Raw genomic sequence first — 25,917 nt, forward strand, 5'->3', positions numbered from 1 at the left:
AATGAGACCCCCTCCACCCCCCTCTATTTTCTCATCTTTAAATTGTTCCCAGCATCTGACTTTGGGCACTAATGAAAGAATGAGCATACCAAAGGTCTCTATAGGTCCCCAAAGGGTTTGCAGGAACATTCACCCACACAGATGAGATGATGAAGAGAGGAAAGAAAGAGAAAAAAAAAATGTTTTATGCATTTCCACAGCAAACACATAGAAAACACAAATACATTTCACCCTTTCCCCTCCCCACTCAGGGTTGGACCCAGCAATAAACCAGTCCTTTCCCACACAAACAGAATGACTCATGCTACACCACAGAATGTTTGAGCAAAGATTAACAAATGAAAAATAAAAAAAAGAAAGAAAAGAAAAAGAACACACCAAAGGCAGCTAAATTCGGTATGAAAAAAAGATGTTGCATCACAAAAATAAGCACAGCTTACAAAATTTCAGAAGATCAAGTTGGCATCCCCAATAATTAACCTATTCCAAGACATACACACATCCAAGGAACTGTTGCTAATAAAAGTGTATCTATCTTCATTGCAGCATTCACTATAAAACCTGGAATTGGGCGATCTTCCCACTACTTAGCGCTTTGCTCCAGAAGACGACATGTGTGAACTGCACACCATGTGGTGGGCAGCGCAGAAATGGAAAACAGTCTCCAAAAAATTCAAAACTGCATTTCAATCCCATTACCCAACAGCAGCAACAAAACCATTTGAGAAGCCTGAATCACACAGATGAAGTTATCCTACCCAAAGTGCAACGCATACTTGAATTCTCTGCAGTAGCTGTATAAATACAATTTAATTTTGTGAGATAGGCACAAGAGAGCTACAGCCAAAAATTCTGGGAGCACCAGTAAGGAATCAGCTGGAAGCAAATAGGCTACACCCAGACCAGTGAGCATGAGTAGGCCCCGTTGACCTAGCTCTCATTGGCATTCTCAGCCCTTAGCAGAAGTAGTTTCATGCAAGGCAAACATCCAAAGCCACAGCAGGAAATCAGAGGAGATTGAGAAAAACATAGTTAAGAAATGGAGTGGTGACCAAGGAGTGAAGACTGAAAACTTTATAAAACTGAAAGACAAGTTTAATAACTTCTGCCTGATCAGAGGGAATCCTACAGGTGCACAGAGAGCTCAATTATATACCAAGGATTATATATGCTGTCACTTATGTATTGCAGATGATGTTGAGACTAGGCCAATGGACATCTGTACCCATAACAAAGGAAAAATGGTGATAAGTGGGAAAGCCTACTAATGGGAAGCAGAGAGCAGGACAGAAATATATCAAGTTCATAATAGAACACAGCCACTTCCACACACAGTGCCAGACAATGACAGTTACCAGTTAGTTTTTTAACTGTCCGTGGTCATAATGAATGCAAGAGCTTCCTGTTCAAATAAGCTCTGTTTTCAAGTGACAAAAACCATCTGGTCCCAGCGTGATGAAAAGGTGCTTATTCAGAACACCAAAGGGAAACCCACAGATGGCTTCTTTGGTTCAGAGAGGCGCTGCTCCTCACCTGCTCTGTGCCAGGAACTATGTGTACTTAAAACTTCAGCTTGAGATCCAGAGGTTCCCAGGTAATACTAGTAGCAAACAATGAGGTATTTAAAAAACAAGCAAATAAAATCAAACGAATACCACAAAACAAAACCAAAAATAAACTCCCCCCAAAACAAAGAAATGAACATTCTCACCCTCCAGCCCTCTAAACTATAGGAGATGTGGCAAATAGATTTGTTTTGTTTTTAGCAGTATATTAATGCAGTACACAATATTTTTGTTTAATTATTTTATGGATGAACTTTTATATGAAAAGTTAGCAGAGTTAACAAGAAATAACAAAGAATAGATGAATATTATAAAATAAAGAGTACTCTGCTCTGACACAGTTTAAAAGCAAATGAATCCTAGGAAGGTTCCTGAAAAACTTAAGCAGTCTGGGACGTGTCAGCTGAAGGGGTGCAATTAGGGCAGAGGGGGGAGGTGTCACAGGTGGAGAAGTCCTGAAGAGTTAACATGAATTACTTTGCCTTTCTCCCACCTCTCACCATCGTATTTGTTATTCTCAAGCACATCTACCACAGTAGACAGCAAGCCAGATTTTTTTTTTTGGGGGGGGGAGAGGGAAGGGGAGAGGGCGGTATTTGGACAGGATTCATGGAAAAAAAAAAAACCAAAAACTAAACTGATTAAGACTAAACACTGGGCACCACTGCAAACTCTCATATGCTGTACTAAATGCCAATCTCTGCTTGGTATTTAAAATGCCCTTTATCAAAATACAATTCAATTTCTGTTCCAAAACTGTAATGTTAGCACTTGAAGTCTGGAATTGAACAGGATATTTAATTTAAATATCCAAATTTGATTTAATTGAAAAATGAGTGTGAAGAGATTCTGATACCTGTATATTTCATTTTCATAAAAACATAGTTTATAGCCTTAAACATCATTGAGGTGTAAGCAGATGTCTCAGTGAATCCTGTGGTTATGATATCACGCTTTAGAAAGAAGTGGGAAGTGTTTGAGTCAAGCCTCTCTCTTACACCATTAACCCGTTGTCTTAAATTTCTTTTGTACCTTTCAGTAGCAAGGCTTACAACAAGATATTTTTACTTAGGTGAAACACACTTACTGTCTCTGTTGTGACAAACTGACCACTGATGATTCTGTCTTGTTTCTGCTCTAAGAGTTGCAAGGTCACTAAAGCTAGATTAATCAACTTTCATCTCATCTATCGACTTTTTGATTTCAACACCAAGGTTTTGATCTAATATTTCAGTTTTTTAAATTTCAATGATCATTAAAACTGGTGGTGCAAAGCAAACTAGTAAATTAATAGTGGCAATAGATAAAAATTTTCCTTCAATTTTATATACATGGAACACCTCTGAAATACAAGAACTAAAATTTCTTATGGAGTGAAGGATCACAAGAACTGCTAACTTCATACAAATTCGCTATTAAAATGAAAGTACAATTAATTAATCTAACTGCACACTGTAAACACTTCTAGGGAATACCAGGAAGGAGTAGTAAAAAGTAGAGAACAAAAGAGCATGGAAAAGTGGTGGAGAAAAAGGGTGAGGAACAGAATAAACAGTAAATGAAGAGCAACTGCAGCTGCAGTTTCTGAAGATCAGGGAAGCAGTGGAATCTGATTCTGGGGGAGTGCATTCTGGAATTATCATTATGGTACATTGTAAATTGACAAATAAGGAGGATAATTTGCATTTTACAATGCAAAATATGGCATACAGGCAAAATCTTATTTCATTATTTTGAAGTCTTAAGCTAGACAGTATTTTATCAGTCTTATAAAAGAAAACTAATCCAATTTTTTTTTCCCCCTATTCACGACTGCAGGCTACAATTTTAAGCTGTACATTAAACAAACCTGAATTCTTACTTACTCTTCATCTCTTGACTTGATTGCCTTGAAGGCAACAGCCTGTACAAGAGATGTGACAGATTCAGGCAAACCAAAGGAGCTGGATTTGCAGCTATCGAAGATGATGTCTATCTTTGCTGAATTCTGAGTGGATAGAATTCTACTGCATGCAACTGCCACAGACTGACTTTCTTCTTCCTTCTTTTATTTTTATTAGAGAAAAAAAAAATCTTATTTTCAAATCTAATTTTCAGTCTTTTCCCCTCTGTCATCATTTTAAATCATAAAGTACTGGTCCAAGCAGAGGCAGCAAACTCTGCTAATGTCAAAAGAACAGAACAGAAGAAAATCCAAGGAGATAGGATCAAATCCAACCAACACTGAATCACTTAAACACGAATCTCTGAAGTATTGCTTAGAAGTGTGTAATCAGTAAACTTATTCAGTCAAAATCACAATTGAGTCTTGAACTTGTTGTTCAGGTCTATCTGCTCACAATAAATCATCTTCTAAAGAAAGAAAACACTGGTGAGAGGAAAAGAATACCTTCTTAAACTAAAAAAAGAATTCAAAACCAAAACTCATTAAAATTTACAACTGAATAAGCTTCATTAAAAAAAAAAGTGACTCCTCCCTGAAGACACACATAGATAATGCTGCATTTTCCAATTATATCAAAGCCACTCATCCTTTCTGCCAAAACCAACCACACTAAACCCATTAACCAAGCTAAGATTTATTAGTCAAATCCTAAATTTTTTAATTACATGCAAGATCTCATCACAGAGGAGCAGAACAGCTTCATCAGAACATGCAAGGATGGGCAACCTAAGATATATTTGGCAGATGCCTGCCAAATGCAAGTTGCATCCCACCCCTTTGGGTCTTAAGGTCCTTCATGGTGGTTGGCACCTCCCTTTTCTGCCCAAGCTCCCCTTCCAAAGAGAGTATTCTAGCAACCTGTCTCTGACTGACTGAAGTGGATGTTGTCTTTTCTTTTTTCCTCCCAGTTCATCAGTTAGAACAAGTGCCCAGTTACTTCTGGAACACATTACAACTAAGCTTCAGGAGGAAAAAAAGGAAAAAAAAAAAAAAAAAAGGAAGTTCTTGTGTACCTTTTCCCTGTCCTTGAAATGTTCACTGATGGGAATTATTCCAGCCTGCCAGGAGACAACCTCCATATTTTTCATGTTTATGTTTCCATTCTTGCAACAATCCACATGCTTTTTGGTTTGAAAGTCCAAGGAGCAGACATTCAGAATTGGATTTGCAAGGTTGCAGCTCAGTGTGGACTGGTACAAACAAGCACTGCTTCCAAAAACCCCAATCCCATTCTTCCACAACGTTTTGTTCCTGCCTCTGTATCATGACCTTCCTTGAAAGAGCAAAAGCAGCCTGTGGCTGCCTGCCAAGGCAGGTTAGGGAACTAGGCCAGATTAAAACGTAATGGACAAAAGGCAGGAGAGGACGAGGAAAGCTAATTTTAATCCAAAGCAACTCCCAACTGTATTCATGACATGAATGCTTCTCCCAGGGTGATGGAAGAGCAGTGGGATGGAAACGTACAAATATGTGTGGCAAAGAGAACTGCTCCTTTTCTAAAGGACAGTCACCTTATGGTAGATTAACACAGCCTAGAAGCACTGCACTGGACTACTGAAAAGGTTTCTAAGTAATAACTCTAATTTTAAATTATTAACCTTCAATTATTTGATCAGTTAATTCTATTAGCTTAAAATTTTAAATTAATGAGAAATTTAATAAAATGGCTTTCAATTGCAGTACTTAATACTCCCCACATATAACATTACTTCACATAACATGATCCAATTTTAACAAATAAAGTCCTCAAATATTATACATTGATGTGTTTTGTGAGGAATTAGGAATTAAGTGTTATCAATGCAGTACAACTCTCTACAGTTGTAGCTGAACCTCACTCAGCATGTAATCGAAAGTGTAGCAAATATCACAGAATCTGTAGTGCAAAGCCCCGCCTCTGTGAAATGTAACAGGTACCATTTTACAAAGAAAATTGAAAACTGTGGGCAAATTGTGAAATTTCAAACACTTCTGTTTCTACAGTGCATGTGTTTCCATGGTTACCAAGCAGGAAAAAAAAAAAAGAATAAATTTTAAGAATGAATTCCAAGAACAAAATTTTCTAGGGCACTACTAGAAAACATCATGTAACTGTCTATATTCCTGAGTAAAGGTTCATGTTATGCTAGTTAAATGTGAATAAATAAAATAATCAGCTTTTCCTCTTACCATCACCCACACCAAGCCAAAGTTTACGTTATCTGCTGTTTCACTCCAGTTTATCCCTCTGCATTACAAGTACTGGCCAACTGGTTGGCATCAACTTTCCTCTCTGGATTACTATCCCCCCCTTCCCCTTTAGTGAAAGTCCACTGACAAAAAAGGATAACCAGTTTCTGAGCAGCTATCACTTCATACATCCTTCATAACACTATCTATATTCATGCACAAATAATTGTTTCTTTAGAAATAACTCAAGTTTTATTAAATTCATTTTCTACTTGTATTCCAAACAAAGCATCTTTAGGGGCTGTTGGATGCTATATAGATGCCTATGTATGTAAGTTACTTGAAAAGATTAGCTCTTGTGTTGCTCTCCCTTTTTTTTCCTCTCAAGTATTTTGAAGCATCAAAATAATAGTAGATACACCAAACTTGGCTTAACTGCACTCATTTCTAAGTCCACTTCCCACAAAAGTACTTTGTCACAGCCCTCACATTAACAAAACCATACACGATCCCAAGTACTTGCTTTGGAATCGGTAACTTCACAGCTGTCAGAGTAAATAAGCAAAATAGCTCATCTCTGCAAGATTTGAGAATCTGACACATCACAACACTGACATGTCTCCCACAGAACATATTTCAATATTCATTTTTAGTATTTAGAGGAAGGGGTTGCCTTTCCTATCCAAGCAGTAGAGGTTCATTTATAACCTTAAATAGCGGAGATGGATTTTCTGAATGTTTTACGTAAATAAACATATTTCACAATTCAGCACATCAAGTGAGCAACATTTTGTTTCCTTAGGATTAGGGTAGGAAAAAGTAGGTAAGAGTGTTTGATATCCATTCTGATAATGAATGGGACTGTAGAGGAAAACTGGTTAAAGTCAGTGCTTATTTTGATGAAAAAGACAACGTAATACTCACACACTGTACATGAAAAAAAACACAAAAACACACAAATTAAGAATTCCTAATGAGCTGTAGTACATGAAAACAACCACAACAACTAAAGGAAAGCATCAAAACTATTAGTTAGGTTACAAAACTGCCCTTAGTAACTTCAAAGATGTGACATTCATGCTACACACTTTGGTGAACAACAGCAATACCAGCAGCAGGTCTTAGAAGAACTAACAACAAATAGTTATATAAACTATTTGAGATGTAAGCTAAAACACAACAAGAAGAAAATCTTACTGGTAATACATATACATGTAAGAAACATAGCAGAAAGTAGAGTAAGCCACAGTTCTACAGAGATGCAAGATTACAACATATAAAATACCCTTTCCTCTGGAAGCAACACAAATTTTATTAAATTAATCTTTTGCTCATACTCAAAACTAAGCACGCTGAGGACTGTTCTCCGGATGGAGGCATTTTAAGAACTATGTCAAAGCAGCAACCCATGCTGTTTTTTCTTTCTTCGGATACTTCATATAAGAGCCAGAAACAATATGAACCCAGCTCAACACCTAAGAAGTTACCATATTCTATTGTCAGTGGCAAATTGATAATGGAAAATTTTTGCAAGGAAGATACCTTCAAACCAACAAGACACTTATAGAAGGACATGTTTCTAGCACCTGAGCATTCCACTCTTTCATTTTCTATACCATCTCTTCAGCAGCAGGAAGAATTGCTTCTCAAGATCTTTCTCCACAACTATATGTATTGAGAGGAAAACACTTGCCATGTTCAGTACCAGTACTGACATGCCTCTAGATTTCTCATCTATCTTATAGTGGTAAGATCCTTCTTACCCTTCAAACCAGTATATCTGGCACTGATAAATGCAGCCCTGTCTCTTTCCCTACATAATCAGCTTCTAAGCTCAGTCAGCCCAGATGTACAGCAGGTCTTCAGCTTCAAGACCTCTTTGTTACGTGTTCTGTTACTGCACAATGGGAACCTTCAGCCAATTCAGCTTTGCTCTGATACAATTTCCTATTTCTCAATTGCTAAAGTTTCAAATATACTTCTTTGAACTGGTTGTCCCTTGCTCTTAAAAGACTGTCGCAATACACACAGCTAAGATATTTATACTCTGTCCCTTCACCCTTATTCCTGAAACACTCCTGTTCTCCAGTGCCTCCAGTCCTGACAATAACTCAGCAGAGGCTATCAGCATTGCTCACACTCCTCATACTGCTCCATCTGTACACACATATGGGGACTACTATCTTAAGAGCATAAATTTCAGGATCAGCAAATACTTATTTTCAATATTGAAAGCACTAACTCAACTGTGGACTTGGTGCTACTAGGAGGATTAAGCCTCTTCCTAATGAAACACCACAACAGCGCCTTTCTTGCCAGTTTTATCTGTTAAGGAATGTTCTGCTATTAAAAATGAAACAAACCCTGAACCAAAGAAAATGAAAAACAAGGACTCTGAAAGGCAAACAGTTTTTTTTCATTCTTTAAAGAAAAAAAAATATATATATCTCTGGAACTTTCCTAGAGGAAAGAAAAAAAAGTACGTCAACCATATCTGCAATTGAAGAAAACATTACTATTTCATCAGTTCCACTTCATCTGGACCACCCTTTAAAAGGAGAGCATCTGATTTTATCCACTTAAAGGGTGTAGAACTGCTGCAGCGAAGACAACTGCAAAGGTGCATCAAACAGCAGAAATAATATTCAGTGGGATAATCTAATCCTCCTGACAGGAAGCACAAGACACCTTTCACTAAGGTAAAACAAATCTTCTGATTTGCAGACTATTTTGATTGGGAACTGGCAATAGGTACAAGTTGCAGTTATTTATTTTTATTTTCAATGGACTTGGGAGCTTGGATGTCAAGGCGAACATAATGTACAGATGCAAATTGTGGAATAAAACCCCATGATAAAAAAAACAAAAACAAAGAACAAGCCCACAAAAAAACCCAGAATGGTTGCTTCTTTTTCACCAAGTTTCAGTAAGAAATTTATTCCCTTAAAATCACTCAGTCTTAGGACAACAAAAAAAGGAAAAAGTAAATGCTTAAGCAGAAAAATCTGAGATTGATATAGCCGACTTCCACAAATCTTAATTCCTGTGGAAGTTACCACACAACTGCAAGGAAAAACAGGAGAAAAAAAAAAAAAAAAACAGTTAGGAAAAATCCAGCACTGGTGATGGCGACCAGAGACTTTCCAACTCATAATTTGAGTCCTCTTCATCCACAGAATAATGCAGCCATGCGATGCCAGCAACACAGCAGGGCTGCAGGCTCACCCTTGCTCAGAGGAGCAGCTCCTAGCAGGGAGATGTTGCAGCCCCCCGCCCAGCTCACGGCTTCACATGCCCACAGCCATGCAGGTGGGGGCTGGACCACCCCTCCTGGTCGGCCTGCCCTGAGCTATACTTCAGAGGCCATGATGCTGTAACGTGGGTCTTCATAATTCATGGACAAAGTTCTGATAACTTGTCTTACAGCCATATCTGTACATTGCTGCATGTAACAATACTGCATGTTGTTGTAATCCATACACTGAGGAAATGACGGCAACGCTTTCCTTTTCGGGGAGGACGACCTCAAAACATTTGTATGAGATAAGTACATGCAAACTGATATTAGGCAAGGCAGTGGGTTGGCTCCTCCCACTTTTTGTCTCATGCCTTCTACAAAACTGAAATCTTTGTAAAAACAGACCTTTAAATTCGTAGGACAAAGCAAAACCATGCAGACACACACACAGAAACTCTGTATAAAATTCTATTTGTTTTTTTTCTTTATAAGAAATCTTTAACCCTCTCAAGTCATTTCCCAAGGCTCCAGATTATCTGCTTGAAATGATACGGCACAATTGCAGAAACCATTATGCTTGGGCTCTTTGAAAACCATTTTCTAATGACATCTTCTTCTAAAGAAATGAACATACATAGTTTAAACATTTAGGTACAATTTTGGACAATATATCAAGGAAGAATAAAATACTTCATAATCCCACTAATTCGAGGTGCTTTACAACAAAGCAGTCAGTGTTTTTGGAAAGCAACCACCTGCCTGATAAGTTCACTGCACCCATTATAATATCTCATTTTAAATGTCACTCTCCTCCCCTTCTCCACTTCCATGCACGACCTGAACTATTCTGCTATCCATCATTTAGAAAGAATAAAGAAGAAGGATAAGACGGTTCAGATGAAAAACAACAAAAGCAGTTCAGACTTTTAGGTGACAATTATAATAATTTCAGAAGGGTTTTTTGATTTGTACCAATTCACAGAAAATAATTTGTTATGAATGGCACACAAAAATAAGTGAAGCAACACACAGAGCATACAATTATAAAATTCTTCATGTCAGATTCTATGCCCTATTCAATGATTTGGAACAGTTATTTCTAAAAGAAAGCTGCAAAATAGAATTTCAAATGCTAAATACCAATTATGCAAAGCAAAATGTTTAATAAAACCGCTAATCTTTAAGACAGGTCATTTTTAGAATCCACAGTAAGTCGATTACAGAAACAAAGGGCTCTGTAGTCGATGTAGCTCTGCAGACAAGAAAGGGAAACCTGGTAGATTTTTCCTGACTCTGAAGACAGAACAAAAAATAGTGTCAAAGGCAATAGAAAAGACTTACCATTCATGCTGAAAAGCTAATTTTCAGAAACATATTGCTGCTAATATTAATCCAACAACTGCTGAAGTATGTTAATCTCTACAAAAATCAGTGCTCCAATCTCGAAACACAACTATACACTAACTGGAAAGAGAAAGCACACAGAATCCAGAGAGCTTCTCTTCCTTACGAGCTCCTTGTGATGCAAAAATCTGTGAAGCACAAGATAGCAGTAGTAAACCAAAATCAATATTCAGCACACGGGTATTTGGTTTTGCTCATTAACTACTTCTGTTCTGACCAATGCTACCTATTCATGTCTAAAGCAACTCAAAATGGCAGGGCGAAAAAAGCATGCAAACACCAGGAGGTTTTTAAGATGTTCTCAATTATATCAAGCACTGGTTGTTTCCATGGCAACCTTAGACCAGAATTATCTGTTGACTTGTACCCAAATAGTAGTTACTCTAAAGCTTTAATCAATTTGCACAATGTATTTTGCACGTTATTTCATATTTCAATTGTATTTTTTCCTCTACATATATCTAGCAATTATTCAGCTAAATTTCTCTAAGAAATTCCACAGTACTTGAAATATATTGGTAGGTTGAATCAGTTAGAGACCAAATAGAATTCCTATTCAACGTCCATACATTTGCAATTTATAGACTATGAGAATCTGAAGATAATAAAAAGATGCAAGCGGTGCCTCTCTGGACCATGCCTGTTATTCCAAGTTATTAAGACATACTCTTATTTTGCACAGATTCATAAAATATTTGTAGCAGCTTAAGAATAAAAGATTCTCACTGATCTTGCCATCCCTACAGTCAACACCAAGCAGCCTCATTCTCCTATCCACTTCTACTTCAGTCTTTCAGAGAACAACAAACTATTAAGAAAACAAAACAAAGCAATCCGCAAAAATAATCAAAACTTGGGTTTCACATAACTGCAACCAGTCACGTTCCAGACATCTGAAACTCAGAGAAAAGTGTGGCATTCTGCTGCCTACCATCACATCCTTTTTGCACTTTGCAGCACACCTGACCCCACTGCTGCTTGTGCAGTCTGTGCATTTACATGTGCACTTGGCCAATTTTTCAGAATAGATTCAAAGGCCTGTGGTATCCAAAGCAACCTCTGTGCCTACTGGATTCTAAAGATTTTACAGAACAAATTAATTGCATATGTAGGTCACTCTGAAAGTAATGCCTCCTATTTATTTCCATGGAAACTACAACAGGTGCAAAGAGCACAATAATACTGCTTGACAGAGCAAATTCTTAGCTACAAAGTACTATTTTTCAACACAGACACCATCATTAGTTACACATTTTCACCAGTGATAAATGACAACCTGCATGCTGCACTCCTAACAACCTGTACCAGCAGACGTACCCACTATTCCTATTGCCACTACTGAAACACCATCTCCCACCTCACTATGCTCACATCCACTGTTTGACCTCCATAAACATTTAGCAAGGGTCGATGAATATCACTTGGTGCCTTTTGGCATCCATTCTTCATGGAGGAATTCAATGAGGCACCTTTGCTTCATATGCACTTCCATGTCAGACACCGTTCTGTCAGACTGTCCATCCAGTGCCATCCGTCACACAGCAACATTTAATGGGATACTGGTAGGAAGGTTTGACCTCTACTGGCATCCCACCAACACCCACCTCTGACACTGTGGGCCAACACAATAAAATAGGAGGCATCACTTTCAGAGCAAACACTGTACATTAACTAAGAGTTGAAGATATATTAGAAATATCATGTTCCATAGATAACAAAATAATGAAACTAAGGCATTGAATAAGTTTCAGAATCAATCACTGAAAACCCCTGAGGCTGCAGAGCACATGTCAAGGTAGTCTAAGCCACAGCAGTAGCTGACTGGCAGCACATTAGCAAGAAGCCACTTGACAGCAAACAGCTCCTTCACCTTCAGTAAACACAGTGTCAGCAGTAGCTGCTTGCACAAGGACATACACAGAAACAGACCTGTTACCATGCTGCATTACAGAAGGTGTTAATATTTTAATTTTCTTTTTTTATCAATTCAACTTCAATACTAGACCTACAACAAAAATCTGAAAAGTTCTTTTGCAATTTTTTAGGAATGCAAGAGTGTTTTTACCTTCACTTTAGAATTAATTCATGCTAAATATCTGCTATTTAATTTTAGTCAAGCTTAAAATTCCATAAGTTGCTGTTATATTCATAGAAGAGAATATTCAAATATCCATCTAAAACAAACATCATCACATTTCTAAAATTGCTTATTCATTAAACTTTGTGAATTCAGTGACCCAATACAATTCTACAACACTGACTTGTTTGGGAGGGAGGAGAGGAGGGGGGAACAACAAAAAAAAAAAACCCACAACACTAAAATCTTCTCCCTTCTATTTTTCCTTTGCAATGTTGCAAAGAACTTTCAGGGATGATGTATTTTCCCAGGGATACAGTTACAAGTCTGTGCAGTCAGCAGCAGAGATAAAGGAGAGAAAGGCCACCTCCCTCTGCTCTTCCTTCTCTATCACTCCTTGTGCCATAGTGCTAGTGAAGCCGGAATCCTGACACGTATATGTAGGCCATACCTACCAAGAGGTATCCTTAATTTTTTAGCAGTGGACACATTGAAAGCCAAGATTCAGGATAGATACTCAGAATATCACCCTGAAACCAAAGCTACATAATCAACCAATATTCAGCTGTTTTCCTGAGAAAAATCAAGTAATTAAGCATGGTGGTGGGATGTAAAATGACATTCACGTAACAGGCCTTTTCACTATGTTTATCATTCGAATACATGACAGTCCATTTCCTCATGGAGCATGTCAGACAAGGAAGCTGGCCTTAAATAGAGGGGAAAAAATAGTAGAGACTTGTACACGAGCAGCTCACCATTTGCAAATGTCAGTAGGTCAGTAACATTTTTTTTCCTCCATGTTACATAAACAGAAGTTCTTCATTGTTTTTTTTTTTTTTTTCAAACAGTTATTTACATAAAAAAGAACTTCTGCATAAACAGAATAAGCATCTATTTTTACCAATTGGAAAATACTTAGGAGAACCGGAAACTCAGAATTTATGCACTTTTCATCATTTACCTTTCCAACTAAACTATTCCATCCTTTTCCATCCCATTTTGGAGACCCAGATTTAATCTATTTTAGGTTGATGCATTAACACTTTTTGTTTCCATGTTTACTGCCTATCCTCTGAGAGCAGATTCACTCCCAGCTCGTATACTGTTAGCAGTATAATCATAACTGAAAGCAGGGATATGTGCAAATGCTGATTTTCATCATGCTAATACTGGTGCTAAGCATTTCAAATAAGGCCTATTTTCAATTGAAATAACTGTGCTAAATCTATCAATGAACCAGAAATCTGGAACAAAATTATCATCAATTACCATATTGCAACATTTTAAAATGAGTATTTAACCACAGGGATAATAATTGCTTTGAAAAATAATGTATTGCTTAAAAAAAAAAAGTCAATTCACTTACACTGTGCTATTGCTGAATTCTCCCTTTTATTAGCCAACACACAATCATGAAAAGTTTTAGTCCATACAAATGCATATTGTCAACTCTTCACTAATTAAGAAATTAAAGCTAACGACATCCAGCATTCCTATACTAACAGATCACAATTGAAACTAAACACAATTTTATACTGTTTACCACTGTATGGACCATTCTGAGACACCATGCAAAATTAAATGACAAATGACATAAAGCCCTATAATTTGAAACTTAATCTGTGCAGCCATGTCTGCACAGTCCAAAATTTAAACATCATAATTTTCAACAAAGTTTCTCTTTCTGCTGAACTTGTAGATTTAATTCGAAACTAAAGGAAGTAATTTAGCAGTATACATTGAAGCGAGGGCTTGCTAAAACTAGTCACGTGTGCTTTAACAGAACAGGACCAGTCAAATTCTCCTGCCAGTCACACAGTCCACGAAACCATTCCTCACTTCCCTATGCATGATAAAATTTCTTATTCTTCACATTAATGGCTTATGGTAATGAATTGTAAAATTGCCCCTGGAATTCATTTCAGATTGCATTCAATTACATACATGGAAGTTCTTCAACTGCCTTGCACACTAAAGAGAGAAAATCTGTAAAATAAACAACAAAAAAGAAGTCCTACTTACTTGATTTGTCCCATAGGACAGCAAGTTCAGAGAAGTGATGGCTCTCATTTTCCAGAGTCACTCTCAGTTCATGCGCACTGCCCTTTGAATGCCTATGGAAAAGGCGATTAGCGAAACCTTCCAGTCTCTGCAGTGCGGTGGCTGTCCCTGTACACTGGCCACAAGGTACCTCCTTCTGAGCTGCCATCTATGCACACTGGCAATTTTCAGAAAGTCAAAACAGAAAATATCTGAAAGGACGAGTCACAAGCACTAAGAGCTACGCGTGTGTCTAACTTCCTGTATGCAGTGTTTTCTAACCACTGCTCTGTTCTACTTCCTGCTAAGAAAAGCTCTATCATGTAGTGTTTTGTACCGTTAAAATGTCTCTTTTCCTGATAATTAAAAAGAATTTCTGTAAGAAAACACCAGCAACAACTGCTGTAGCTTCTTTGCATTACTTTTTAACACATCACCTATTCCACACCATAATGTAAGTTTTATACTAAAATACTATAAACAACTTGCTCAGAAGCAAAGATCAGAAGCCAGATATGTATATATATTTTATCTTACCACAGCCACGCCTGAAAAAAGAAAAGTGACTATTCTACAGTCCTTCCTATTTAGGAAGATGGAGTACTAGCACCAGCACCGCAAACACAACCAGCTGTAATTTAACCACTAACAATCTGAAGTTTTCAACTAATTTTCTAAGCAAGGGTTGCCTTGCAAAAACTACTGAAGAAATTATTATCATTAAAAATATATTATCTCTCTCTACTTGGATAAAATAATTTTGAAGTTGAATTCTATTGTAACATATAAACAAGTATAGCACGGGGGCTGGTCTTGATCTCTAGAGTTTCCCTACAATTACCCTTTCAACCCCTATAATTCTGTGATATTTGTCCATATGGGGGACTACCTACTCTAAAAATTAACTTATTAACAAAAGTTACTTAAACTTTTTCAGTAATAAGCTACCAGAACACATCACATTGACAGGCCCTTACCCAGTAAGTAGCCCATTCTCTCTCCCAGCCCCAGAAGCAGCCGGAGGGGAGTCCCAAAGTCACAGCCACTGCCTCCTAACACTACTTATGTTGAAGTGCATGTCTTGCGACATTACACATGGAGGATTTTTCATACGCAAGAAATCTGAATATTTTCAACTGTAGACTAAGACTAGAAAGCATCATTCTTATTGGCCCACAACAGTGGGGAGATAAATTGAAAGTGGCGTTACATGTTATATTAATATTTAAATTATGTAATTTTGCACACTTACAATGAGTAACACTTATAAGTATTTGTGTTTGTGAAAGTGGAAATATACGTAGGGCAGGTTTCCCAGTATATCTTCAGAGGGGATAAGATGTGGTTTCTTAAAAATTTAGGACTATTCTTGAATAAGATTGAAGTAACTTTTCACAATGTCTCCTCTCTTATAGACAACAGGCCTGAACCAGGCCTCTCTACAGCAACCTAATTTTGTCTCTCTTATTTTTCACCACCATACTTCTCACTAAATAGTTTTCAAGTGTCAGCTGATACCCATACTTGAACATTACATAACTATTTCATAACAGCTCGTGTTTTCAGATAGGATGACAAAGCCATTAGTCCACCCCACTGAGGGCACAAATAGGCAGAATGACATGTAATAGTGCAAGTAGTGATATATGGAAGCTGGCATAGCAATACTCTAAGACATATTTACATCAGCACGTCTGTGTTCACCCTCTTGGTGAATGTTCTAGGGCTGAAAAGAGTCCCTGTGGAAATATTCAGCCATGCTCCCCAGGAAGCTCACAGCAAGTCTCTGCATATCCAGGGGATCTTTCCAAGAGACTTCTTTATTTCTCTCACCTTTCCTATTTTCTCCAGTAAATCAAGCCACCTGTCATGGAGGTGTGTTCAGTTAGTCTTTTTCCTCTCTCCTGATTGTGTGCCTTTTTTTCATAGCACTGTAGCTGTATATTTCACACAGTTAGTTTCCCAGATCAAAAAAAAAGATAACTTACAAAATTCACATCACTTCACATTATGTATGTCACAAGTCTACCAACCCTCTGGCATCAAATGAAGATATGCGAGAGCTGCCTGAGAGCATCTCTGCCTGCTGAAGTGCATTTTGAATGCACCCAAATGGCTAACCTGGGAACTTGAATGAGATGCCAGAAACAGAGCAGAAATCACAATCCTCTGAGACACAGCAGTGAACTGGTTTAAGTGAAACAGGTTATCAACAAGGGATTATTAAAAGATACCTAAGAGAAAACCTGGATTTGCCAGAATTTTAAAATCTCACTTCTCCTTGCAGCCAAAATGAATGCTGACATATTAAGAACAGCAGAAATGCTATTTTCACTTCTCTCTAGCCACTATGTCTTGGCAATATTTTGAAACACATTTTTTAAGAAAGATCCAGCTACAAATATAAATGTTGTGTGTGTAAATTATGATACTATGATAAATGTTTCAATAAAAGTTCTTAAGGTACCCTCCCAACACAAGAACGGTCATAGAAACAGACTGGGACTGCAGTGCTGTAATGTGAACAACACAAAATAATCATTTACACTTTTCCTGATGGCCAACTCATAAAGTCAGTGTGCGCTTCCCAGCAGGTGATCCCCAGAGTACATATTTCAGCCGCAGTTAAAAGAATGCAGCAGTATAATTCAGCCAGACTTCCAGTTTCTCACTGAAAATGAGCCAACAATAATGTAGCTAGATGGATTATTTGTTTTTAATAATCTCTGCTACCACATCATTCCTTAGTTTTTAGGAAGCCAATCCACTCTACCAATCAAGCCTTAAAATTAACCATTAAGGAAGAGCACACTCCTTTCCTCCAAGAACTTAGAAATGGAGGAGTAACACCATTATATGTACATTCTGGCTTCAATTGAATACAGAAAAACACATTATAATTTTAAAATGTTTAATATGTTCCCCAAGTAAAGTTACTGTGAGATGTCTGAATTTCAAGGTAGTACAAAATGGAATAACATTAAAAACTACAGCACAGCTAAAGACTTCAAGATGTCTCTATTTTAGTCCTGAGAACCAATGCCACAGAACTGAAACTCCCTCACACTATCAGAACTGGAACACCTTCCCATCATTGCCAATTATGAATATCTTAGAATCAAAAACACATAGGAATTTTTAAGACAATGAACTATATTCCCCGATGGGGTCATTAAAGACGGGTCTATGATGTAAAAGAAATTTCAGATCACTTGCAACTAATATTTAGGTCTTAATTCTAATCCTGCAATTTAATGTTTTCCTGGTTATCCACAAAACTGAGTCCACTTGCCTGTTTAAGCATGCTCTACTACTTCTTAAGAAAATATCATTTAAAATTAATCATTCTTCTTTTCAGCACTGGCCTTCATCCACAAGTAAAAAAGACATATTGTTACACATTTTTTTTATTCATAATTATAGAAAAAATAACTTAAAGAAACCTCATTAATGAATAAGAATGATTTTTTTCTCCTCTAGATGTTAAGGACAGTTTATTTATTTGCTTCCAAAACAGTTTGCTTCATAAAGTGTATTTTTTGCTTTACGCATCAGTTATTTCTACCACTCAAAATCCAACTTTATTATTAACAAGAATGAGCAGTTATTAACACAGTTAGTGAGGGCTCCTCCATTTATAAGACCTTGTGGATTTTGCTGAATTTTGCATCTCTCCCACTTACCTATACAATAAGTTGATAGAACCATCATATTTTAAAAAGATTAAATATTTCATTGTCTCATTTTGGATTTCAAAATACAGGATTTTATTTTTATTGAATAGCTCTACAATTCATTAAAGGATGTGTAGTAAATAAAGAAACTGGAGTGTTTTGTGGTATAAACATGAGGAAATACATATGATCTTTTTTCCAGCTATTATATAAAGCTTGAAAGGAAAGGAAATAAAACAAAGTACAAAGGTAGTCATTCAGTAGCTAAAAATTGCAAGAATTTTATCAGAAATTATGTTATTAAATGCAATTCATACTAGCTCCTGTCAGGCATTCGTATTTCAAAAAAGAATTATGGGTAGAAAAGAGGCAGAATAAAAGCTTCCTGAAAAAGCAGATGTATTTTGATTTTCACTGTACATCCAGTGCTATGTCACTAGCTTGCATTTCTTTTTAAATGCATGAAAGGAAGTGCACTATTTGCTAATATCTTACAGATTTAATGGCTTTCCACTTTGAAAGAGAGATTTTTCGAAATGTGTATCAGCAAAATAAACACAACTGATAACTGTTGAACAAACCTGAAAATTCACCCATGCAGTCTTAGTGTAGATTCACATGCACATTTTTTCTAAAAAAAAAATTAACCCCCTATTAGAAAGTCCCTCTGTAAGCAGTATCAAAGCTGGGACTGCAGCACTTCTATAAATAGGACTGTCAAGAGGAAGTTGTTGCTATGGAAATGCTGGTCATATTTCTATTTTGACTCAGTAGATCTCTACTGGCATCTACTGTACACAAACTTAATTGCAGCAGACATCTTTTACTTTCATCTCTCACTAGGAAGCATAAATTAAGGGTTGCATGGACAACCAATATCATTTTCTCTTTTTCCATGACAATACAAAAGGAAGAAGAACAACAAAACAACAAACTAAATGCAAAGAGAAGGAAAAAAATGAAGAAGTCAAACACTAGTTGTGTTTAATATCTTATTTTTATAGGTAAGCTACAAATTGTTCCTCTGTCAGTTTTCTTGTCAAAATATGACAATTCATCATCCAAGTCAACAGGATTTTCCTCTTGTATATACTATAGCAGCAGATCAAGCTTCCTCCTTTTTACCAGCACATATCTGCAGCATTTTGAAGTCAAATACCTTGTAGTCATAATTCCAAATCTAGTCCTCTTTAAGTACAGGACAGAACTCTCTCATCACAAGTCAAATCTTCCACAAAACCAACCAATTTGCCACGAATGACAAAGAGCATCATATTCCTTCCTTTCTAACTCTGCTCTCCTGATACCTTCCTTTGACACGATGTGGTCACTGGTGCTTGTGATCTGCACCCATCAGTAGCAGCCACACTGCCAGACAGTTTCAGAATATGAATAAAGATTACACAACAACTTTGTAATAGAACTTTAACAATCTTTGTTTCATCTTTGACATATTTGCTTTTACATAAGTACAAGAAGTCTTATGAATGAACTTGCAGAAACCTTAATAGTAAACCAGCTTATTAGTAAAATCAAGTTCCTGAATTAGAAGAAAGGCTAAAAACGTGGATATTTTACTACACATTTGACCGGGTTGAAGGAAAAACTTCTTGGCTCAATTCTGAGAGATCTCATTTTGAAACAACAGTTTTAAAGTTCAGCCTCTCAAAACAACCAGAAACAGCTCCAGAAGCTTAGAGTTAGCCACTTCTTTGCAACCCAAGAGATACACTTGTACTTGAAGTCTCCTGTACAGGACAAATTAAAAATTATGTGTTTCAGTCACGAGTGTAAAGAGTGCCTAAGTTAACAACTAATGATTAAACCTGAGAGATATAGGGAGGGTCACATTTCGAGCTCATTCTTGGTGTGGGACACTGGAAGGAACAAAAAGAAGGGACAGTAGTAACATGCTTACCAGGACTAATGTCCTGCAGATTAAAATTCTTGACATAGTAACAACTACACTCTACTAATCATATACTGTACTGTATCTATTATCCTCGTCTTCTACTGTACTAGAGGAACTATATTTGTTTTAATATCTCTTTCAGGAAGCTTATCTGCATTTTAGATCATTCTCTAAAGGAAAACAAAACAAAGCAACAAAGAACCCCAGAGATTCCATTTTGGACTAAATACTTACAGTTACTTAATCAAGAGGAATAACTCTTTTGCATAAAGTGAAAGAGTACCAAATGCAAATTAGAACACAATAGTGGCCTTCATAAAGTGTGGTCTAAAGTACAAAACATTTGACACATTATGTGGAGAGACAAACACCTCTACTTGTATTAGAAACAGACCCTGTATTCCTCTGCCTGATAGCTATCCCACAGACACCACTGCATAGCCTTCTGGCTCCTCCTCTTCCACTAGCCTGCTCTATGTCAGATATTCCACAGGAGAGGGGAAATACTGAATCAGTATACCTCTACCACTAACCTCCACATCAGCTGAAGTGAACAACCAGCATTACACTCCCTACAAGTAGAGGGGATGCTGCTGGACACTATGTGAGAGGCTGTAGAACGTGCAAGAAGATATATCAAAGTTTGTTAAATGTTCTCAACACATCCTTGTGTTAAGAAGGTAGAATCCTAGTTGCAAGAACATGCATTAACACACAGACATCACAAATATAGCTCAGAGACCAGGATTTCTCTGTATTTTTAAATTACTAATAACTGCGCTTGCGAAATTTCATGCATGTCTGCATTTAACTGCAGAATCAAATGTTCTTTCCTGAAGTAGGATCAAACCAAATATAAAGAATCGAAATTGGGTTACTAAGCAATAAATTTTAGAAGTACTCAACCATTCGTGTGTTGTGTAAACAATTAAGCAACTCTGATTTTTGAGAAGATAAATATAATCCACACCATGATGTTTCTAACTACAGGCTATTTTTATTAGTGAGGCAGCAAAAAAGCACACATATTTTGTTCCAGCTGTGACACATATTCATTAATAAATCATAATTTATAACCAATTGGTTTCATGAAAGATGAATCTATTTAATAGTAGTTTAAATATAGCCCTGAATAGCATCTGTATTTGAATATAACAGAAATCAATTATCACCCCAAAATAATTAATTATAAAGAAACATTCTCTGTTGCTGTTTACAAAATGTTCTGGCTACCAGTAAGCAAATGGGCATTTTATTTCTCAGTAATTACTATCCTTTCTGTAATAAAGGCTAAAAGAACTAAAGTTTAGACAGGTATCTTGAAATTGAGGTCACTTTTTATTGTAAGATGTAACTGCTGGTAGGAGAAACAGCCTGGTGACCTTTCACTTTTATACTTACTAAGAATGAAAGAAATAGATTGCAACAAAAACTTGTTATTTACTCTAATACCTGTTTAAAGCACAGGAAGGCAGAAGGCACTATTCAAGATGGAAATTTTATATGATAAAGTGTATACCTGTTTCTTTCTGTAAGTTTGTCAAGATGCTCTTTTGCTTGTTCTTTACAGAATATTTACAGTGCACAATAGAATTTCAAGAATAATAATTAAGAATTCATAAAGCAACACAGAATTTGCAAAAAATCTTTAGAAGTGAATATGAATAAAATGCACCATTACTTGTAATTCTCTTCCCCAAAATCAAGCAACTCATACTGCATTTCAGCTTACCTGACGGAAGGTAAAATAGATTTTCTTAAAACAGTATCCTTGAGAAGCCACAGCCTTGCAATATTTTTATTCTCCTTGTAAAATTAGATTCGGGAATACACAGCAATTGTATTTATCTTTGATTTTCTTTAAAATTAAGAAAAAAGGAGCAAGCAATAATTAAGAACGCATCCTGCAAATCACTTAATCTCATGCTGTGATATGCCAGCAAGAGCAGTTTCTTGCAATAGCACATCTCATGCTATCAACACAACTCAATGTTCTACTAAAAAGGAAATAGTAAGACTTTTCTATATCACTGTTATTCAAAGAATTACCCAAGGTAATATTCCAGCAAAATTTGGCCCTGCAGTTATCCTTCCCTCTGCCCTCTAAGCTAATGAACTCTCCTAAAGGTAAAGAATTTTTCATGGCATAGATCCAATCTACTTGATATTGAGTAATATTAGCCATAAAGCTCACTCTAAAATTTTTTTCCCCACTAGTTTCTATTCTTGATGTTTACAGAAATATGATGCTTACAACAACGGAAGTAATCTCAAATTTTGCACGATTTTAACCCTATTCTCATCCTAGTCTCAAAAGCCAAGAGACCTAGATGATAAGAAACTACTTGTGATAGATTCAAGACCTAACAATTCTAAGGTAAAAAATCTTTGAGAGCCTTGGTCTGGCCTTCTAAAGATTAATTACAAAATAAGCTTATTAAGATATGACTACATATGAAAATAAAGCAACTAAATCCAGTAACTGGTCAATAGCAAGTGTTCTATTTGTTTTTAGAAAATGCCACTGACATTTCATTTTTTTCCTCCTGATCAACAGAACTCTTGCTAGGAAAAAAAAACCACCACAAATTGAACACAGGAAGCACACACAGGTCAGAATTTACTAATTGTGGCAAATTACAGATGCTTAAGTATTTTCAGCCTTAAATGAGAGATCGCTGCCAAAAAGACTGGAGCTGTAGAAATGTGCATGCCTGAAATAACCAACAGCTTCAGTGCACGCCTCAACTGCAGACTGCATTCTGACATAAGCAACAAAGAATTTGCCTAAACAGGCCTTTAGCAACGTGGGGGATTCCTGCTAATAACTGTGTATGCTACTCTTAACCTTGCAATGATACAGCCATCCTATCCATGCTGCTGCTCACATCGCCACAATAACAAAAAATATTGTTTTGTATATCCCTATTTTGAATAGGCAAGATCTATCTTATGATAGCATCACAAGGGCTCTTCAGTTTCTGGGAAGCAAAAATCCCTCTCACTTAGAAGACCAGGAAGACTTACCATCTTGAATTTATTATCTTATTTGTATCATTTTGAGTAAAAAGTAACTAAAATTTTTTAACTAGCCAGAGGCTAGTTTTCTTCCTCCTGGAAGAACATACATGTTTCATCTAGAGCCAGTCTCAGCTGCTCATAACTCTTCCTAACAACTTCAACACTGAGAAGTTATTTCTGGGAGTCACATGGCACGTGGGAAGATTCTGGTTTTCTTCCAGTTCCACTCAAGTTAAACTCTACTCAAGAAAAGTGCCAAAATGAAGTACCAGTTGCAATACATTACATGCATTTTAAAACTTATTTTCACAATAAGAGTCACATTCCTTAAATTTTGGGCAGTAAAATTAGGAAGAAATATAGTACCATATAGTAACCCATTTAAGTGAACTATCAAAATAATGGAGTTATTTACTGAGCAATTGCACTTACTGAGCCTTCTTTCTCACCTTTTTATTATGATAGAAGAAACAAAACTTAAATTATGCAGAAACGAAAACCGAAATGAATAATTATCCTGAAGTGAACTGCTTATGTGTTAAGTAAATAACACATCCTTCTCATTTCTGTCCATTTTCCTCTGTAGAGAAAACATTCTCAGAAGAAAAATATCAACAGATTATTCAGGCAAATTATGTATTATTTTAACTTTTGGAAACACTGCTGGTCCCTACTTTTCCTGAAAATATGTGAAAAGTTAACAATGCTAATATGTTGTCTAATGCATCTGTGTGTAGTTTCTAGTGGGTTTCTGGGTAAACAGGATGTCAAATATGTGCAAGTTCTGAAGACAAATGGATTTGGGGACCCAAGTTGAATGAGCTCTTAAGTTCTACTCAGCTTGGAATATACATTTGAATTACCTTTTCAAGCAAGTCTTACCTCAAATGCAACCCTTATTATAATCATGAAAGTAAAAATAATACTTCAGTGTACCAAATACAATTTCTTTCAGAACTTTTCAGAGAGTTTTACATTTCCTTTCTTTCTTTAGTTAAAATGAGACAAATATTAGAAGCTTCATTAGACATCCAGATTGTGCTGACAGCTTAGAAACTGGTTCCTTTGATCGTTCCGGAGATTCACTCATCACAACTACTAGATTAACTATAGCTCCTTACTATCTTCAGGTAAATGTTCATTAAGACCTCCAACCATGAGCTAATTAACATCAAAATAAATATAATTGTTGTCCATACTACATTAACTGTGACTGCTTCAGTAACACTCAACTATGCCCAACACCAGCATTTGGTCCAGTCTGTACGCAGCGCCAGCCCCTTTGAAGAATGGTGTTCCAAAACAATAAAGATACACCATGTGGCTTTTAAGCTCTGAAGGTATCTTATCTTCTAGCTTTATGGAGGATAACACCTCTCACAACCTCTGGGAACTGAGTAGCATATTCCACTCTCTTAACTGAAAAGTTAAATCAATAGATCAGATTCAAGAATGTTATCAAAAGCATATCATTAATGTCCATTACCACCCTTCCCTGGGACCATAGGTTTAAAATTGTACACACTTAATTCTGGGAAATAACAGATTAATGAACAAAGCAAACTTGGCAATTTTTTCAAAACAAAGCAGAGCACCAAATATGATTCCACCTTCTCTTATGCTTGCTGCACAAGCATGCACTTGCATGTAACTTAAGTTACTCCGTGACACTCCACCCAGCCTACACAGAAAAGACAAGTCCAACCTAAAATAAGCTCATCTTACTCTTTAATTAAGAGCTTCAACTAGAACTGCAGAGCTTTATAGGTCACTGGAAAATTTGCAGCCTGGTAGCTACTCACATTGAAACAGTTTTTCTTCTTTCCCCCCAGGAAAAGAATAGATACCTACATATTCTCCCTAAGAAAAAGGCAAGAAAAGCTGATATCCTGAGTACAAATATTGTTCTACTTAGAGCAACCAGCTCAGCAAATACAGATAAGAAAGGATTATTTTCAGTAGTTTCAAACAAACCCGTAACTAACAGTATTGATAAGATGCTGGAAGACACCTAGAACAGATATGAAAATAAAAAGTCAACAAACCCAGAATGAATCTTTACATTTTTTCCTTGCCTACAAGTTCTTCTCAATGCTATCAAACAACACAGATCACACCTCTTCATAATTTCCAATATAAGATTCTGAGCACCAAGTTATGAGCAACGCTACGTATGAATATATGTGAAGCACTGCTTTTGAAAACAGGAATGTATTTTTGTCATTTGGAGAGCTGTTATTTAACTTGCTTGTTTCATTCCCTCAAGGGAATGAATGCACATCAAAAGACAAGAGGACAGAGCCACAAGACAGCCACACCTCTGTGAAAAGATGAGAGGTCACACAATCACACCCTGCACAGAGCACAACGGGGTCAGGTCCCCTCTGCCTCTCCCTAAAGCATCATTTTTCAATCAAACTGCTTCTTTGATAGAATTTTGCCCCACATATTCAAGTATTTTTCATTTCAGTCTGACTGATCAATATGCCGAAATTTCTACCATGTATTTCTCTGTTTTCATAAATTTGTAAGTGAAATTTGAAATAACTGGTGGCCTGAAAAATTAAATTAAGGTTTAAACATGGAAAAATTTCAAGTAGATTTCACTACTTTCATTTAAATAAAAAATGACTTGGTGTTTGATATGCTCAAAACAGCATTCTCAAATTCAAATGTTGTTGTTAAAAAACAAAACAACCACCACAACAATAATAATATAAAAGCCACATTTAGCAAGGTCTGGTTTTTTTTTTTTTTTTTTTTTTTGTCCTAAATCAAATAGATCCAAATTCAAGGTCTCCCGAGATAACATGTTGATTCAAAACACTAAAATAGGTCTTATGAAAATGCGAGAGCAAGACATACACAA

The 25,917-nt window shown here is 36.5% G+C and overlaps 1 protein-coding gene across 4 annotated transcripts in view; it reads right to left on the reverse strand.

Annotated features, from left to right (window-relative positions):
- PRKACB (protein kinase cAMP-activated catalytic subunit beta) overlaps positions 1-25,917 on the reverse strand; it is a 66,006-nt gene that overhangs the window by 19,197 nt on the left and 20,892 nt on the right. The window contains exon 1 of one of the 4 annotated variants that reach the window (XM_031600225.2): positions 14,424-14,738. The exons of 1 other annotated variant lie outside the window; for it this stretch is intronic. In XM_031600225.2, coding sequence (XP_031456085.1) covers positions 14,424-14,610 — 187 coding nt within the window. In that variant the 5' untranslated portion in view covers positions 14,611-14,738. Of the gene's footprint in view, positions 1-7,442; positions 7,978-10,258; positions 10,281-14,423; positions 14,739-25,917 lie in introns of those variants that run through there. 2 more of the 4 variants (XM_090146441.1, XM_090146442.1) reach the window with 2 other exon arrangements.

The sequence above is a fragment of the Phasianus colchicus genome, chromosome 9 (genome assembly GCF_987193195.1).
Source record: "Phasianus colchicus chromosome 9, bPhaCol1.hap1.1, whole genome shotgun sequence".
In the NCBI taxonomy this organism is placed as follows: domain Eukaryota; kingdom Metazoa; phylum Chordata; class Aves; order Galliformes; family Phasianidae; genus Phasianus; species Phasianus colchicus.